This window comes from Rhyacophila brunnea, unplaced genomic scaffold (assembly GCF_057557595.1).
Source record: "Rhyacophila brunnea isolate RB1 unplaced genomic scaffold, BYU_Rbru_1.0 scaffold_10, whole genome shotgun sequence".
In the NCBI taxonomy this organism is placed as follows: Eukaryota; Metazoa; Arthropoda; class Insecta; order Trichoptera; family Rhyacophilidae; genus Rhyacophila; species Rhyacophila brunnea.
In genome coordinates this window covers 30,597,649-30,615,208 of record NW_028232752.1, presented here as the reverse complement: position 1 = coordinate 30,615,208, position 17,560 = coordinate 30,597,649, and the positions used below count along the sequence as shown (strand labels likewise).

The following is a 17,560-nucleotide window of genomic DNA, read 5'->3' as shown; positions in this document are numbered from 1 at the left end:
AATTCTATTTTAATAAGTAATATTTTGAATTATTTTTGTTTTCCTACTTCTATTTTGTTTGTCTTCTTACTTAAATAAAAAAAAATGGAATTTGTCTGTTTTTACACTGACAAGTTTTTTTTTTCAATTTCCCGATTTCTCGAGAAATCTTTTCGGGAAATCCCGAATCTCGAGATTGGGATTTTCTCGGGAAATACCCAACTCCACCTAGGAATTTCACAATGATATCCCTTCAGTCTTATACCTGAAAGTTAGATGACTTCATTGGGCAGGCCATGTCGAGAATGGAACACCCAATTAGGTACTTAAGTGCTGCTCTTCAGTTAACAAAAAAGAATGTTGGTAGTTCTAGACTGCGATAGTTAGATTACATATAACGTGACACATCTTCCATGAGGCAGTGGCGAGGGTTGGGTGTAGGCTGTTAAGATCGACATAGATAGTGCAGACTAAACTATGTCAGTCATTCCTATTATTTGTTTTCATTGATCGAAGAATACACACTACATTTGGTATTAGTAATCTAACCATAATCGACAAAAAATATACTTATTACTATAAAGTATCTAAAATTATGTATGTTTTAATGGCATAGTTTTAGATATTTTTTTTATAGATAAACGAACATTTTTTGACTATTCTCTACTATGGCTTGGATTAAGCAGGGTTTTAAAAATTAAGAAACCTTGTCTAGCTAGAGATTGTAGTCTTAATTCAATGAAAACAAATACTTCTGACTGACAAAGTTTAGTGTGCACTATTTATGTCGGATTTAAACAGTCTACCTCCACAGAGCAGCAGTGAAGATGACTTACGAGAAAGATTATTTAGTAGAGGCTTTTCCTGGAGACAGCAAAGAGAAAATACTTACAATGCGTTATTTTATTACAGTACCGATGATGAATAAATGAATATCTGATATATTGTCATGTCATAGTATTAAGTTCGTTTAGTTAAATATTAACAAAGTGAGGATTGTTTGTATTAATTGTTATGTATATATAATAATATTATTATTGACATTATAAATAATATATACCTGTCGTTGTTTAGTTCGCTTCTGTTGAAAGGGTCGGTAAACAACCGTAAGAAAACATATTCGTACGGAACCCTTATTTATGGCCTCGGCAGTTTGTTTTTCTCGCTCCAGTTCATTGTTTTTTGATAAATATATGGTATTTTATCCTTTATTCGACCGTATCCGGTGTACCTAGGGATTGCAATAACAAATGAAAATACCAATACCGGTATTCGTGAAATATATGAAAATAAACAGAAATACTCACCAATATACATAATATTATATCCCTATATATGCTCAGTTCCATCTAAAACACACCTGATAACTTCTAAAACCCGCGAGCGATTGCCGAAAACATTTGAATAATATTAAACTTAAGAAAATACCTACATACTTATAATTATTCAATAATGTATTTTGCAATCCTACACATGTAATTGCTGGTCATCCGTATTTCGGTATTTTCTTTTGAATATCGGTATTAATACCGGTATTCGTGAAATATATAAAAAAAAAAAAAATATTGACTAATAAATATATATAAATAAGTATGTACTTATATAAATCTCTGATACATCTAAAAACACGCCTAATAACTTCTAAAACCCGCGAGTCACTGGCAAAGACATTTGGATAATATTAAAATTAAGGAAATACTTACCTATAATTCAATAATGTATTTCGCAATTCTACATCAAGGACGCCGAAGGACAATGGAAGGACACCAGACATCATGTAACCCGACGAAAAATATAAGGTCATATTAAACATTTTGTTTCCATTTTCAAAACCGGCATTCTGGTAACGAAAATTACCGGTTTTGAAATACCGGTATTGCAAACCCTAGGTGTACCCATGCCGAGCGCATTGCGAATATTTTTTTATCGATGTAGATAAAATGAAACATAAATTATTACAGGTGTCTGTGTGAAGTGCTGTTGTATATTTTTTGGTCTTCAGCTGTTTTGATTAATGATTTGAAGACAGGAAAGTGTTTTCGCACACAATAAATCTTATGAAAAGCGTTCAATGTAATTAAGATAAGCTCACTGAATACAAAATTGAGTAAGCATTTTTTTTTTGTTTATCTACTACTATGTAGGTACAGTCAGTGGCGAACAGTGGAGATAGGCTGTTCAGATCTGACACAAATAGTGCACACTAAACTTTTTCAGTCGAACGTATTTGTTTTCATTCAACTAACACTACAATTATAGAGATAGTGTTCGTTAGTTTTTAAAATTCAATTAAACCCCGCCTAATCTAAGCCATAGTAGATAATAGTTTAAAAAAAATATTGGTTTATCCATAAAATTTCTAAAATTATGCCATTAAAACATAAATAATTTTAGATATTTTATAGATATAAGTATATTTCTTATCGATTATGGTTTGGTTAGGCAGGACTTAATGAATTTTAAAAGCTAACCAACACCATACTATGTAGTAGGTATGTATTCTTAGATCATTGAAAACAAATTTAATAATAGGAATGTCTGACAAATTAATTGTTTTCATTCAATTAGATAATTAGAAGAACGAATTTAATAAAAATAACCACCTTCTGTAATATCAACTACCTCATGGAATAACACACTAACTCTAAATTATCAACTTTTCAGGAGAGCAAAAAACCATTCAAAAAAATGTGTAGCAAAAGCCGTTTATTATGTGCAAATATTATTTAAATTATAATTTATATCTTTAAATAGAGTATCATTTAAGCATACAATCAACTTTTGCAAGACAATAATTTGGGAAATAATACCCTAAATGTGTTTTTCCACGTTAAGTTTGACAACTAAAATATTACATCTAGATTTGGTGTGATTTTTCCCGTTTATATATTTTTAGAGGGTGTATATATCTATACTTGGTGTGTTTCTCCACGTAATTATTTTTTTTTTCATAAAAAAAGTACCACGTAACTTGAGATGGTGTTTTTTTTTCATGCTAATTCTGAAAGATAATCTTAAATATCTCGACTTAGAGAGATTTTTGTTTTGACTTTTACGGGGAATGACATACTATGTGCTCTTAGTGTTTTCTCTCTCGATGATATTTGATTAAACCAAAAATATGTTTAGATATTCTGATGGAATATGAAGAGATTTTTTAATTAAACAATATTTTATCGCAATAAACTGTATTTTAACCATTCAGTCAGTTTGAGGAAATTTTTTTACAGAACATAATATTATGGTAAAATAATTGCAAAGTTACCTAATGAATATTCCACTCAACATAATAATGATTGGTAGTATAAATTAAGAAATGATAGGATAGTTTGTTACCTATATATTTTACGTAAATTACGTTGCAGCATTATAAACGTTATGTAAATTAAACTTTTTTTAAATTAAGTATAGGAAAACTATCATATAATATACAACTGTATTCTTAAAATTTGATTTAAAATATGTAAAAATAGTACTTATAAGACTTCTATACTTCTATGCAGCTACTTATTTCTATCGCACCTCACTTAGCTGTTTGTAGATGCCAAAGGTAACAATTAATAGCCATCCTATCATGAACAGTGAGATTATAGATGCCATATTATGTTCTCTTATAATGAAAGACTCATACTTCACTTTGTGACACAGTTAAAACTTTTGTAAATCAAAACATGCTGTAACAGTTGTAATGTGATTTTCTTTTGCACGATTTATATCACCCTGTTTCATTTCTCTTGAACGTTCTGTAAATAATAAATGTTGCTGATAATCACTTTATTTTTTATTAAATATTTAATTTACTCAATTATTGTTTCCGTTCCTGTTCAGACGAAGAAATACGAGAAAAATATGCCTTTATATTGGCGTTCAGTAGCAATTTGAAATTGATATTATTTTGATCCAAATCATATGCTATATTAGGGAAACATTTTCACCATATTCAAATTCTCGTCTTAATATTCTTTTTAGCTATTTTTTCTAACATAGTGGGATTCTTTTCTTATGAAATATATTATTAACATGTTCAATTATACTATTTTTTTTTGCTTCCTTGAGTGTATGAGAACGGTTGTTGTACCTGCCTTGACTATACAATAACAATTCTGACTCTTCCTTTTTTTAAAAGCACTCACCACCCACATATTTGAAATTGAAAGTGTTTGTAAAAACATAGTTTTACATACTTTTATTATTTCGTTATTGCATGACAAACCATAAATAAGTGCTTTTAAACGTCTTAAAGAAGCTGGTAGTTTTTGGGTTTTCTTTTGCACTGACTTGTCATATCGTAAGATGTAATCCCATTGTTTCTCATGATTGCCAATAATACAAAATGAATCAAAACTAACTTGACGTTCGGATTCACTCATTTTTTGGGCACATATTTGAATTGGCAAGAATTTTTACATAGTGCTTCCATGGTATTCAAATATTCTTATATTCATTCACATATTCTTCACCTGAATTGAATGCTTTTTTGGCTTTCTTCCTTTTACACAAGTCTTAAATTACAGCTCTCCTCTTTTTCTCGATTCAAGTGTGTCAATTTATAGTGAAAATACTTTGTACAGATGCACTAAGTAGGTACAACGTCATGTCTGATGACGTGATGTCTACAAGTGCATTTATGTTTCAAGGTGGCAAAGTTCCTACTGACAGAAGTATACTGTTATTTATTATGCTCTAAAATAGAGCGATATATTTCATTCTGTGTAAGATCTGCTGGAGATTTCGTAATTTCTTCGATCAAATCATCAATCATTCCCAAATCTCCTCCAAATTTTTGCGTCATAATGGCACACTGGAAGAACAACTAAAACCCGACAATCAAGGATCACTAGGACTATTCGGAGTCTTCAGATGGGGATAAAATCAACCTGGACTATCCAATTTTCACCCAAACATGCAATTAACCTTTTAGACTTTTTTTACTACCATATTTATCATAAAAGTATAGTAAAAAGGTCAACACATGTGCAAAAATAGGCAAGTTTTACCTTATTTACTTATCACAAGTCGTCATGGAATCAATACAAGAAGCATAATTATTGTAGGTTGTAAATTGGAAACTAATGGTGCAAATATGCATTTATACGATGCTTACTAATGATAGGAAGACGTTATAGTTTATATTACGAAACACAGAATATTATAAACATTGAAAATCCTGTAGGAGCCAATAGTACAGTATAACCTAAAAATGTGTTGTCTGAAATAGGAGATTTATTTTTTTATTGTTTCCATCCTTTATTTTATTAGTCTCTTGAGCTTATTGTAATATTCGCCGAGATCTAGTTGGCGACATATTAATTAAATGGAATAGTTCATAACTTAAATCCATTAGAATTTAAATTCAAATTCCAATAGTACCTACCATAGGCCGATAGTATTAATAATAATATTGAAATTAGTCATTTGTACACAATAACAAAAATAATACAATTTTTCTGTCACAAAAGCAATTTGTGATAATGAAAGTAGGTGCGATTCATTACAAAGGATAATGATTTTTCAATAAAGTGTTGTTATATGTTGATAAAGGCGAGATTTGAAGGTGAAAGTTGAATTAGTGTCATATTCCACGGTGAAATCATAGTTAAATGATACACTAAAATGATTTGTGTAGGGAGCATGTATATTTTTTCCGAGTAATAACACACCAACTACAAGTGGATTATTAATCCATGTAATTTAAGATTTTACAAAAAATGTTATATAATCATAACTCTACTTACGAGTATTATTTTAAACAGTATTTTGGGTGTTTTTCGAGAAAAAAATCTAAAAAAAAATTGGCTGGTGTGGTATTTTTTTCTATGCAACAATAGCTCAAAAAACATAAAACACACTATTTCGAATTGGTGTGTTATTACATGAGGCAGTCGAATTATGTATTCTTAATTCAACGAAAACAAATAAGTATGATTGAAAAGGTATGCACTATTTTTGCTTGGTATTTATAATACAGCATTCTTAAACTATTATGGCTTGGCTAAGGCAGGGCTTAATTGAATTTTAAATAACTAAGCAGCACGATTTGAGAATTGTGTTATAAGTTCAATGGAAACAGATAAGTATGACTGACAAAGTTTTGTGTGTACTATTCATGTCGAATATTAACAGCCTACCTCCACCTTTCGCCAGTGAGGTACACTAACAAACATATTATTTGGATGATAATATTATCAATTGAGTCATTTATTGTATTATTTTGTTATATAAACGAGAATAAAAATGTGTTCTATGTCGGTATGTATGCTTTGACTTTCTTTGGTCAATAAGGAGGGTGAGGGCTATATTCCTGCCAGATTTCAGCTCCACTACACGTAAAAACTTGAGAAGACTATCTACGTTAAGGGGGGACATGCTCGTCGAAGGTCAAAATTGAGTTTTTATTGTATTTTCAAACCATGATCCTGGACACTCCTTAAACGTTGTAGATAATCTATTTATATAATTTTGAAGCCTTATTATCCTTTATAGTTATTTTAAACATTTGATGACTGCATGAAGTATTTTTGTTACATAAAATAGTATTCTTTTAAACCTCTCGCTCTAATGTTTTAGAATATAGTCATATTTCGGTACATAACTGTGCAGTGGTGTTAAGATTTTTTACATTTATTAATTTTTAAACGCATTTATAAAACCATTAGCATAATTTATTATGAGATAATTTTTGTAAAATATTCACGATAAAAAATTATATTGATAATCTCTGTGATCCCAAATTTGACAAGAATTAGGCATTTTATTATTAAAAAAATCGGCAAGATTAACACATTTGAAGATGATTCTAAAGATATTTATTATAAGCTATGTCTTTGACCATTCAAGTGTGATAAACATCTTATGAATAATGATTGCTTTATAATAATTATTGACCTAAGAATAAGGTAGTGTTTTTTTGAAATACGCTATTTCTTTTGTCATTCCCCAGTGGTTAAGCTACAACATACGGCCGTAGCCATAAATTGACAAACTATAATTGAAGTAAAGAGTAAAATGATATTGACGGGCGTGTTTGAACATGTACCGTTTAAAAAAAAATAAAAAAAAATTCGGTTAGGTACATGTTCAAACACGCGCGTTAACATAATTTTACTCCCTACTTTAATTATAGTTTGTCATTTTATGGCTACGGCCGTATGTTGTAGCTTAACCACTAGGGAATGACAAAAGAAATGGCGTATTTCAAAAAAACACTACCTTATTCTTAGGTCAATAATTATTATAAAGCAATCATTATTCATAATATTTTTATCACACTTGAATGGTCAAAGACATAGCTTATAATAAATATCTTTAGAATCATCTTCAAATGTGTTAATCTTGCCGATTTTTTGAATAATAAAATGCCTAATTCTTGTCAAATTTGGGATCACAGAGATTATCAAAATAATTTTTTATCGTGAATATTTTACAAAAATTATCTCGTAATAAATTATACTAATGGTTTTATAAATGCGTTTAAAAATTAATAAATGTAAAAAATCTTAACACCACTGCACAGTTCTGTACCGAAATATGACTATATTCTAAAACATTAGAGCGAGAGGTTTAAAAGAATACTATTTTATGTAACAAAAATACTTCATGCAGTCATCAAATGTTTAAAGTAACTATAAAGGATAATAAGGCTTCAAAATTATATAAATAGATTATCTACAACGTTTAAGGAGTGTCCAGGATCATGGTTTGAAAATACAATAAAAACTCAATTTTGACCTTCGACGAGCATGTCCCCCCTTAATGTATTATTCATTTTTACTATATGTCCCACGCAGTTTCTTTCTATAGTAATAGTATACCCAGAAGAAAATGTGAGAGAATCTTTTATTTTATTTTCATAGTTAATAATATATAAGGAAATACGTTCTTAAATACAAAAATTCAATTTATTTAGATTCGATCCAGCTTTATACATTATATATTATTTAAGATATAATCTATGACAGTGATTCCAAAACTGAGGTTCCGTAAGCCATTTCAGGGAATCCGCGATTGTTAGGAGCAAAAGTTTATGTTGGAAAGGATATTTTTTAGTTGTGCTTTTGGATGTATGTGCGGTGGGTAATTAGAGTGATGTGTAAAGTAAGGACTGAAGTGTGAAGACTTATAGTTGCTGACGGAGATGACCAGTTTATTTGACATATTGACAGACACAGTTTACAGAGGTACATACCGACAATATGACATGATATAAGATACCTCGAGGCAGAGTGACAGTTACACGATTGTGTTACAATGATGAGTGAGATAGTTTAGCCGTCGACGCGACAATACTGAGTGCTATTTGTTCCATCGTGATAGTCTTTTTTTTATTGAATCCTTGCTTACATTGAGTATCTCGATAAAGTAATGGAAAATAATAATATTATTTTTAATAGTATATTTCTTAAAAATATGTTTTTTTTAGCTGCGGCGCTGAAAAACGTTACCTGTCCAAATCTATAGTAGGAATAGAGGTTCAGAAGTCTAAAGAGTGTTATTACTTTTTTCCATCTAAGTATCGCTAAGGATAAAGGCACTGTGATGCTCTGCAGTAGCGTTTTCCAAATGATGTACGCAGTAAAATTAATTTGGTGTTTTTTTTGTATATTTTAATACATCCATTTGAATTATGGAGTTGTCGAGTATCGATATAGAATTAAAAATTGTATCGTAAATAATAACAGTATTGAAGAAAAATAGCGTCGTTTTTTACTATTAAAGAAAATTTGTGATGTGTGTTTATCTCACGTATCTGGTCGACTCGCAACGCCGGGCCCTTCTTGAGTCCGGACCCCCAGGTTTAGAGCCCTGTCAGACCCCATCTTGTAGGGGCCATAATGTAAGGTATATAATAAAAACCTCTCACACTGTAATATTTTCGGGAAATTATCGAGCTCTCTGGTTCATTAACGTTTGTATTTCGAGCGCTGATTCTACAGGTTTACATAATATTGTATATTTTGTAATTTACGTCTCGACATCTCAATGTAAAATAGTCGGGAAGGGATTATTTGAGATTTTACAAAATGTTTGAAGAAATTACTCCAAACAAAATAGATGGAGAATCACTGATATATGTCATGTTGTTTACAATATCTCTCAGCGAAATATCCCATTCGAGATTTCGTAATTAAAGAGCTTCGTCGAATTTTCTTTGCTTTGATAATCTTTCCCTTTGAACATGCTGTTATTACTTATTACGTTACTTAATCGAAAGTAATCAAATCCATGTATGAATTTCATTATACGCGAATATTTTATGAGTAATAATAAAATCAAATTTTCCTCGTGCGTTATTATTAAGATATGGAGATCGTTTGTCAGTCGCGCTGCTCTCCGGAATAATATATAAGAATATTGAAGATTTGCGAGATTAAAATTAACGCGTGAAAATTTTACGGTGAGTTTGTACGTAGAGTTTTATTGATTTTCGCGATCGTAAGAGGAGAATTTATTCTTGCGGAAGCCATCCCATTATATATTCTCTCACAACCAATAAGTTTTGGACGGGCACTGCTTTACACGCTGTCCAGAAAAGTTTATGTCAAAACATTACTTTTGTCAATTTAATAATTTACGCTTTTGATCACCTACAGAGCAGGTACATACGTAAAACTTAACGGTACCTACTATACGATATTTAACTAATATTACTCAATGCCATAAAACTATTCATTCTCTTATTTTCATTGAGCTAATTCTTATTTATCTTTACATTTTCTCCACTGTTATTACATATTATTTGTAATGACAAGATACATAATATTGCAATTAAGCTTTAATCATGTCGTAACACAATTTACACCATGAATGTTACACTCTTTCAGAAACATTGGGATACACGGGAATGCTTTGATATCTGTCTGAGCTAAAAACATCGCAAGACTTAGTGGTAATTGATATTTTTCTTTAAATTCCATTTATAATCATTATCCATGTAGGTACAGTGTTATATTGTCCGTAGATGTTTTTTTTTCTATGACCACTAAACTCATTCGCTGCTGACTAGATAATGAGTTTTTAATTACCACCTTTAAAATGCACGTTAATTACATCGATCGGCCGCCTAGTCATTACGCGCCAGGTGCGTCTTCAGCGTCCAAAATTTATTATTAAGGATTGCAAAACCGATATCCCAGTATTTTTGAATACCAAAATACCAGTTTTAAAAATCAGATAATACCGATATATTCGGTAATGAAGTGGAAACAAAATGTATTATTTACATAAAAAGGTTCAATATGACTGTATTTTTTGTCGAGTTACGCGATGTGTGGTTTACTTCCATTGCCCTTCAACGACCTTGGAGACCAGCATTGGCACATGCTGTAAAATATCAATATTTTAAAGACCTTTTTATAAAAATTATTTAATATATGTTTATTAGTAGATATTTTTTTCAATATTCAATAGGAAATACCGATATACCGGTATTTGTATTTTCATTCGGTATTGAAATCCCTAGCCTACCATGGTACTTCCTTTAAAATTAAATAAAATTGCTAAGAAGCCATTATCGACTCATTAAAACAATGAGCTTCATAATTTTATTATAAGTTATACAGCTATACTAAATTGCCGCATATTGTGATACACATTCTTAAATATTTAATTGATGTTAGCGCCGCAGGAGAAAATTTTGTCATCTCCACAGAATCTTCTCTCAATTATTATCATGTTAATTTAATTCCTTAATTTGCTACTCCTTATAATGTGCTGTCCCATAAACCTATTATCTGCTCAAGATGTCACTGGCAGCAGTCAGTACATTATAAATAACTAGGTATGTAATACATTTGTAAAAATATATTTATTTCCTACATTTCGGAAACACGAGTCCCAAACACGTCTTAATACGGAGTATTGTTGATTGTGGCCGGAAATTTTGTATTCGGCTCTATGTAGCCAAAAGGTTGTATTTTATATTATTTGGTAGGCTGCAGGTAAGTCAAAACTGAAAATGAGCCAGTGACGAGGACTGGAGATAGGCTGTTAATATCCGACATAAATAGTGCACACTAAAAGTTGCCACTCATACTTATTTGTTTTCATTGAACCAAGAACACAATATACAGAATATGTTGCTTTAAAATCCAATTAAACTCTACCTAATCCAAACAATAATAGTTTAGGTATGCTATGGGTATATTTATTTGTTTTTGTTGAATTAAGAATACATATTGCAGTTATTTTTTAAATTTTATTTAGCCCTGCCTAGACCAAATCATGATCAATCAAAAATATTCTTCTATCTAAATAATAATTAATATACTTCTATCTAAAATATCTGAAAGTATGTATGATTTAATGACATAATTTTAAATGTTCTATACATAGATATTTAACTATTTTTAATTATTATCTAATATGGCTTGGATTAGGCGGGGTTTGATTGAATTTTAAAATCTAACAAACACAATCTATACATTGTAGTCTAGTTCAATTAATAAATACGTTTGACTAACAACGTTTAGTGTGCACTATTTATGTCCGATTTTAAAAGCCTTTCTCCACCCTTCGAAACTGAAGTGAACTCTATTAGTCTACCTTTTTAAACACCGTGTTACGGTCATGATATCCTCAGGTGACACCCATATCGGATAAAAGGCTAGAAGCTCTGTTATTCATTGATATTGCCGCTCCGTAAATAATATTCTTATGGTTATTTTCATTTTTATTCCAGCTTTATATTTGACCCGGCGCACTTACATATTACATGTCGCGTTAAGGGTTTCATAAACATTTTACGCCTGAAATAAACGGGAAGTGCTTTTTATAGAATCGCGGCTATAATACAATCGGCGGAGGGTGACCATTGTGGAAACTAATTCAAAGCTCACACTACAAGATGATTTAATTGAACAAAACTTAAAATTATTGAAACGTCAATGGATGGCATAACGCGCAATGATAAAATACGAAATAATTTGATTATGTAATAATGGGAGTATGCAAAGTAATATAGTATTCTAACAGCCTAGACTAGAATGAGCAGCCGCGAAACTCGAAGAAAAGATAAATAATAACAGGTTCCCAAGAAATACACTACTTCCGTAAAGTGAATGTGTGAAAATGATTGCCCCATACCATTTTTATCTGTTATATTTCAGGGATGACAAATAGCATTTGATCGGCGTGCCGAATAAGCCATTTTTTTAATTCGTGGTGCGTGCCATTCCTTTTTAGATGTACACATGATATAATCTAAATCATATTTATTGAACATAAAAAAAACAATTAGGTACATTGATAACGATATATAAACAATGATACCCATAAAATGAAAGAAAATAAGGAAATATAAAAAAAATAATAACATACTAATTTTTGTTTGTGGTTTTTTTCATGTTATTCGCTTTTTATATCAGGATGATATATTGTTAATTGAAAATTAATACATGCTGCTGAATTTTCCTTTGTCAACCTATTTCTAGTCTTTGAATGTATATAATTCAATATGGAAAAAAATACTTTCACATAAGTACGCGGAAGAAAAAATGGTCAACAACGAGATTGCTAGTTTTTTAACAGATATAAAAGTATCAGGCATGCTTTTGCACGTTTTTAATATTATGTTTTCAATTCGGCATTCCGCTTCATCAATTTAAGAAAGCCGATGACATTTTTCAGTCCAAATAGGATTAGATTGCAAATCAATAATTTCAGTACATATGTATCAACATGATTTCGCTTTGATTTTATATTTTTCAACTAGAATGGATTTGAATAGGTATTAAAAAATAAAAGGAATTAGTTTTTTTGGCGTCAAAACTTTTAACGTGCCAAGTTGGACACGCTTGCCACGTACTTGCCATCGCTGCCATATTTGAAGGTTACTTTATAAGGATTTGTTACATGGTGACTAAGTAAAGATAATATTGAAATTACCTATTTGTTCTATTAAATTTATTCACAAGTATATTTACATACCTACACGGTTGCGGAAAGAAGGTTTAATTTGATAATTAAATTCGTAAATGTTTCTTTTTGCGTACATATAATTATTATTATTTCACGTCGTAGGGTAGTGGGGAAGAGAATTTTGAATACGTCTATTCACAATGGCTTGGAGAGAATAGAATAAATTGGCAAGCTGTCATCATTAATTGGGTTTTTTTTTTAGAATTATTAATAACCATGTCCTTGCTTTTTCGTACAAGGTGGTTGTTAGTAATTTTTGAACAACCACAAATACCCAGGCTTTGAGAAAAACACATAAATGTTTTTGTCATGACCGGGAATCGAACCCAGAACTCTCGGGTGGAAGGCCAGCGCCTTACCCACTGCACCACGAGAGCCACCTCATTAATTTGGTATTGTGGATGACAACGAGTCATGTATATACTGTTTTTTGTGCATCATTAACAGCGTTGCCAAACTTAGCGTTTTTCTTTCCATATCTAGCACTTTTCGGTAAGTATCAAGCTTGCAAAAATGCATCTAGCTTATGGCGTTTTTATTAGCGTTTTTTGATGCCTTCAACAGCGTTAAATGTGCTGAAAATAAGCTAAATATTTAGTTTATTTATTCAGATATTTAATCAAGGTAGGTCGGCAATTGAGAAATAAAACAACACATTGAAACAATTTGATGAAATATAATTGTATCAGCTAGTACAATTTAATGTGTGCTTCACGTAGCATCGCAATGACGATTATCGGCGATTCCACTCTCCGGTATTATCAATTTTTTTATTACTTATCAATCTTATCATAGATTGTTAGATTAATTAATTATTTTTTGTCATTTGAGTTTTTGGGAAAATGTAGTGTGATTTTTTTGCACTTTTTTTCGATAGGCAAAAACGTATTTAAATTTTATTTTCACAAAATCTAGCATTTTTTCTTGTCAAATAGCTTATTTTCGTACTACTTCCGTCAAGTTTTTGTCAACGACAGTCACTATAAAGTATAAACGGATATTCCAAGGGTAGGTGCTATATCAACGATATTCAGCAGAAGTAGGTACGTAATAATACACCCCCAAGAGGTATTAATCTAGTAGTGGACTTAACCGTGCATATTATGGTGATATGATAATATTTGCAAAAGGCATTAGGTACTGCAATAATTAGAGACGCATCGATAATACTATGATGGCAGTAATTACACTGAATAACAATATTACCTACCTAGTGCTAAATATTAATTAATATTCGACCAACCGTTCATTTTAATAATACTTTAAGCTGAAAAACTTTCTGGAAAAGCCTCCCCCTTCATTAAGTAGGTAACAGAGATTATCAAGTGTTGGTTTCAATTCAAATTACGCGAAGATTTGTACGAAAGGGGAAGTGACGTTCCGAAACAAAAACACATTTCATTTTCTTGGCGCCATTAATGAGATTTCACCGCATTCTGAGTAAATTAAAAAATATCATGGAATGTTTTTTTAGAATAATAATATTATAAACCCGAGAAAATGTAATAAGTTCGCTTTTGGACTTATTAATTTTGTTTATGCTACAAGTTTTTAAAAACTTTTTATTATTCCTCAGCGTTTCCTTTGGGATATAGCAGAGGTTTTCTAATATTTTTTTTATACTCATTTTTATTAAGTACACGTTTTCAGATTTAGTGGTATATAAACAAAGATAGTGTTTTTACTACAGTGAATAACCTCATAAAGTTTCAGGATTATTTATTTTATTATCCTCTTTAATTTTTTTTTACATATTTCCAATTAGTAATTATTGCTTAAATATTTCCCAAAATACAGTCAAATTTATAGAACGATTTTTTTTATGTTATGATGTTTTATAGGGGTACCTACATACTTTTGAAAACACTTCTGAGAAAATATAAATATAAAATATAAACAATAGATTTTTTTTTTGAAAAAAGTAAGACACCCCGCAGGATTCGAACCTGTATCTCTCGGGTATGGCGCCCACGCACATTGACCACAACGCTAAAGGAGTCATACTTAATTACGACAAATTTCAACTAATGACTTTTAATACTCACCGAAGCGCTCTCTAAAAGTCTAAATTGAGCTACTATTGGCTATCGGCTTTTGTATTTTAAATCAAAGTAGCTAAGTATTACTTTAATTACTAACCGACGTCACGGATCACTCCAATATTTTTTGTTGTAACTTACTTGAACTTGCTAATAATTATTGTTTAACTATTTTTTTATTCAACGAATAATTCACATGATTTAAGAATGTAACACTCTTAAATCTTATGAATTGTTATTCGTTGAATAAAAAAATAGTTATTTAAAGATGTATTATAATTATGATGCATTATATAAAAGAAATGTTGTATAATTTGTATAGGACTGTTATTTCATAATCACGTTTCGATAATTCTCATGAAAAATGATATACGCACTAAGAGCAGCGTCGCACATGTAAACTCGTCGGGACCGCAACACGTCGAATTTACCGATATGATTTTGTTGGTATTCACAAAACATATGTAACTCAATGTACCTCTGCACTCAGCTGGTGTCGCAAGCTACAAATTTCACTCGACATGGGACAATAACAAAATGTCGCATAGACACGTGCACAGAAGCTTTTTTTCCAGTTTTCCGGCATGGCTTCGCCTATGCGCTGCAACATTGCGGCCAGTTTTTATTTATGACTATATCCCATTCGAGACGATTTTCAATGTGCGACCAGCCTTAATTATTTTACTTAGATTACCATCCCCTTTCATGTTAAGTTTAAAATTGTATGCATATTCTTAGTAAATTCAGGTACCCACTTACCTATTTTATTATTTATTTTCGGCCATCTTAAACAGGAAAATACATACACCAAAAATCTTTAAATTCGAATGCACATTATCTACTAAAATTGGAACATTTTCACGAAACATACTCTCAAACAGTGGATGCTTTATGTATGTGAAGGTCTGTGACACTGACAGGTTTGGAGGCACCCTTGTGAAAATTTTGCAATAACCCACCGCTACAATATGTACTATGTATATTACAATGGGCATTACTAAACAATAATAGTTATGTTGGCAGCATTTTTATGCTTTGATTATTTTTAAGCTAAGGTATCAACCGCATTGTGTGCGTTATGGAAAATCACCACTTCTCCCAAAAATTGTAATATTTGTATTCTTTCTTTCATTCGCCGCCATTTATAATGTGCCGCCCCTATACAATGTATAACCCGCCTACCCCCACGGAACGTCACTGCACATACTTACTACCAAAATAAATGAACCAGTGAACTCAGAAATTGAACATATTTTATTATCTAATAATAATAATATGTACCTATTACTTTCTCATTCTTGAAAAAAATTGTGGCTTAATTGCAATATTGATCTAACACTAAACATACTTACCAAAAATATTAAAATACATTCCAATTTTATAAAATACTAACCTAATGTATAACACACTGATTATGATATATAAAATACTTACTGACCATATAAATAAATACAAATATGTAAATGTACTGTTACTTCACGATGACCGAAGATAAACAAAAAAACAAAAGTCTGTTAATACAACCTTCACTGTGGATGCCCATATGATCCTCTTAGAATTGAATATGGTAATGTAATAATGTGGTGTTGTTTTCTCAGGTATCTGGCATAATCACGACAACACGGTAGCGCTGTGCGGTGCCGGTCGCGGGGGCCGATAGTACAACTGCGCAGGGCGCGCCGCCCCAGCCGCTTGCCGAGCTCGTCGCCGCTCCTTCGGCAGCCCCGCGATGGGCCGCGGCGACCGGAGGACCCCTCACCATAAGCCTGAAGGTAGGAACAACTATTATTATTTCTTGAAAAAAAAACTTTCGTATGGAAGTTCATAGTACGTAAATTGCAATATGTACGATCACAAACTAAACATACTTACCGAATATATACCCATACTTATTGCTTACTACAAAATTAACTCATATTAAAAATAAATAATGACTAATATAGATACTTACACTTATCAATAATAATTTATTATTAACAAACAATAAATAAAGAATATATTCGTTTAAAACGAGCAATGGTGGGTCCGTTCTGCCCGTGGCCCACATGCGCCACGTAGGTCAAAATGGAATTTTATGGTATTTTCAGAGCATACGCCTGGACATTCCTTAGATGTTGTAGATAATCGATTTATATAATTTTGAAGCCTTATTATCCTTTATATTTATTTTAAAAATTTCATGACTGCATAAAGTATTTTTATTACATAAAATAGTATTTTTTTAAACCTCTCGATCTAATATTTTAGAATATGGTCATATTTCAGTACATCCACCGCATTTACAAAACCATTAGTAAAATTATTGTTGATCACATTAAATAGTTAAATATTAACGATAAAAAAATATATTAATAATCTCTATGATTCCAAATTTGACAAGAATTAGGCATTTTATTATTCAAAAAATGGGCACGATTAACACATTTGAAGATAATTATAAAGATACCGATTATAAGCTTTGTTTTTGACCATTCAAATATGATAAAACATCCTACGAATAATGATTGTTTTATAATAATTATTGACCTAAGAATAAGGTAGTATTTTTTTGAAATACGAAATGCCAATAGAAATCACAAAAATTTGTTGTACCCATATATATAATACATATCGGACATCGTTAAAAA

At 30.9% G+C, this 17,560-nt stretch overlaps 1 protein-coding gene across 1 annotated transcript in view; it reads left to right on the top strand.

Moving 5' to 3' along the window:
• Positions 1 to 17,560, top strand: part of LOC147079082 (uncharacterized) — a 566,084-nt gene that overhangs the window by 92,791 nt on the left and 455,733 nt on the right. The window contains exon 2 of the mRNA XM_085953346.1: positions 16,532 to 16,705. Within this exon, the coding sequence (XP_085809472.1) occupies positions 16,663 to 16,705 (43 nt within the window). The 5' untranslated portion in view covers positions 16,532 to 16,662. The remainder of the gene's footprint in view (positions 1 to 16,531; positions 16,706 to 17,560) is intronic.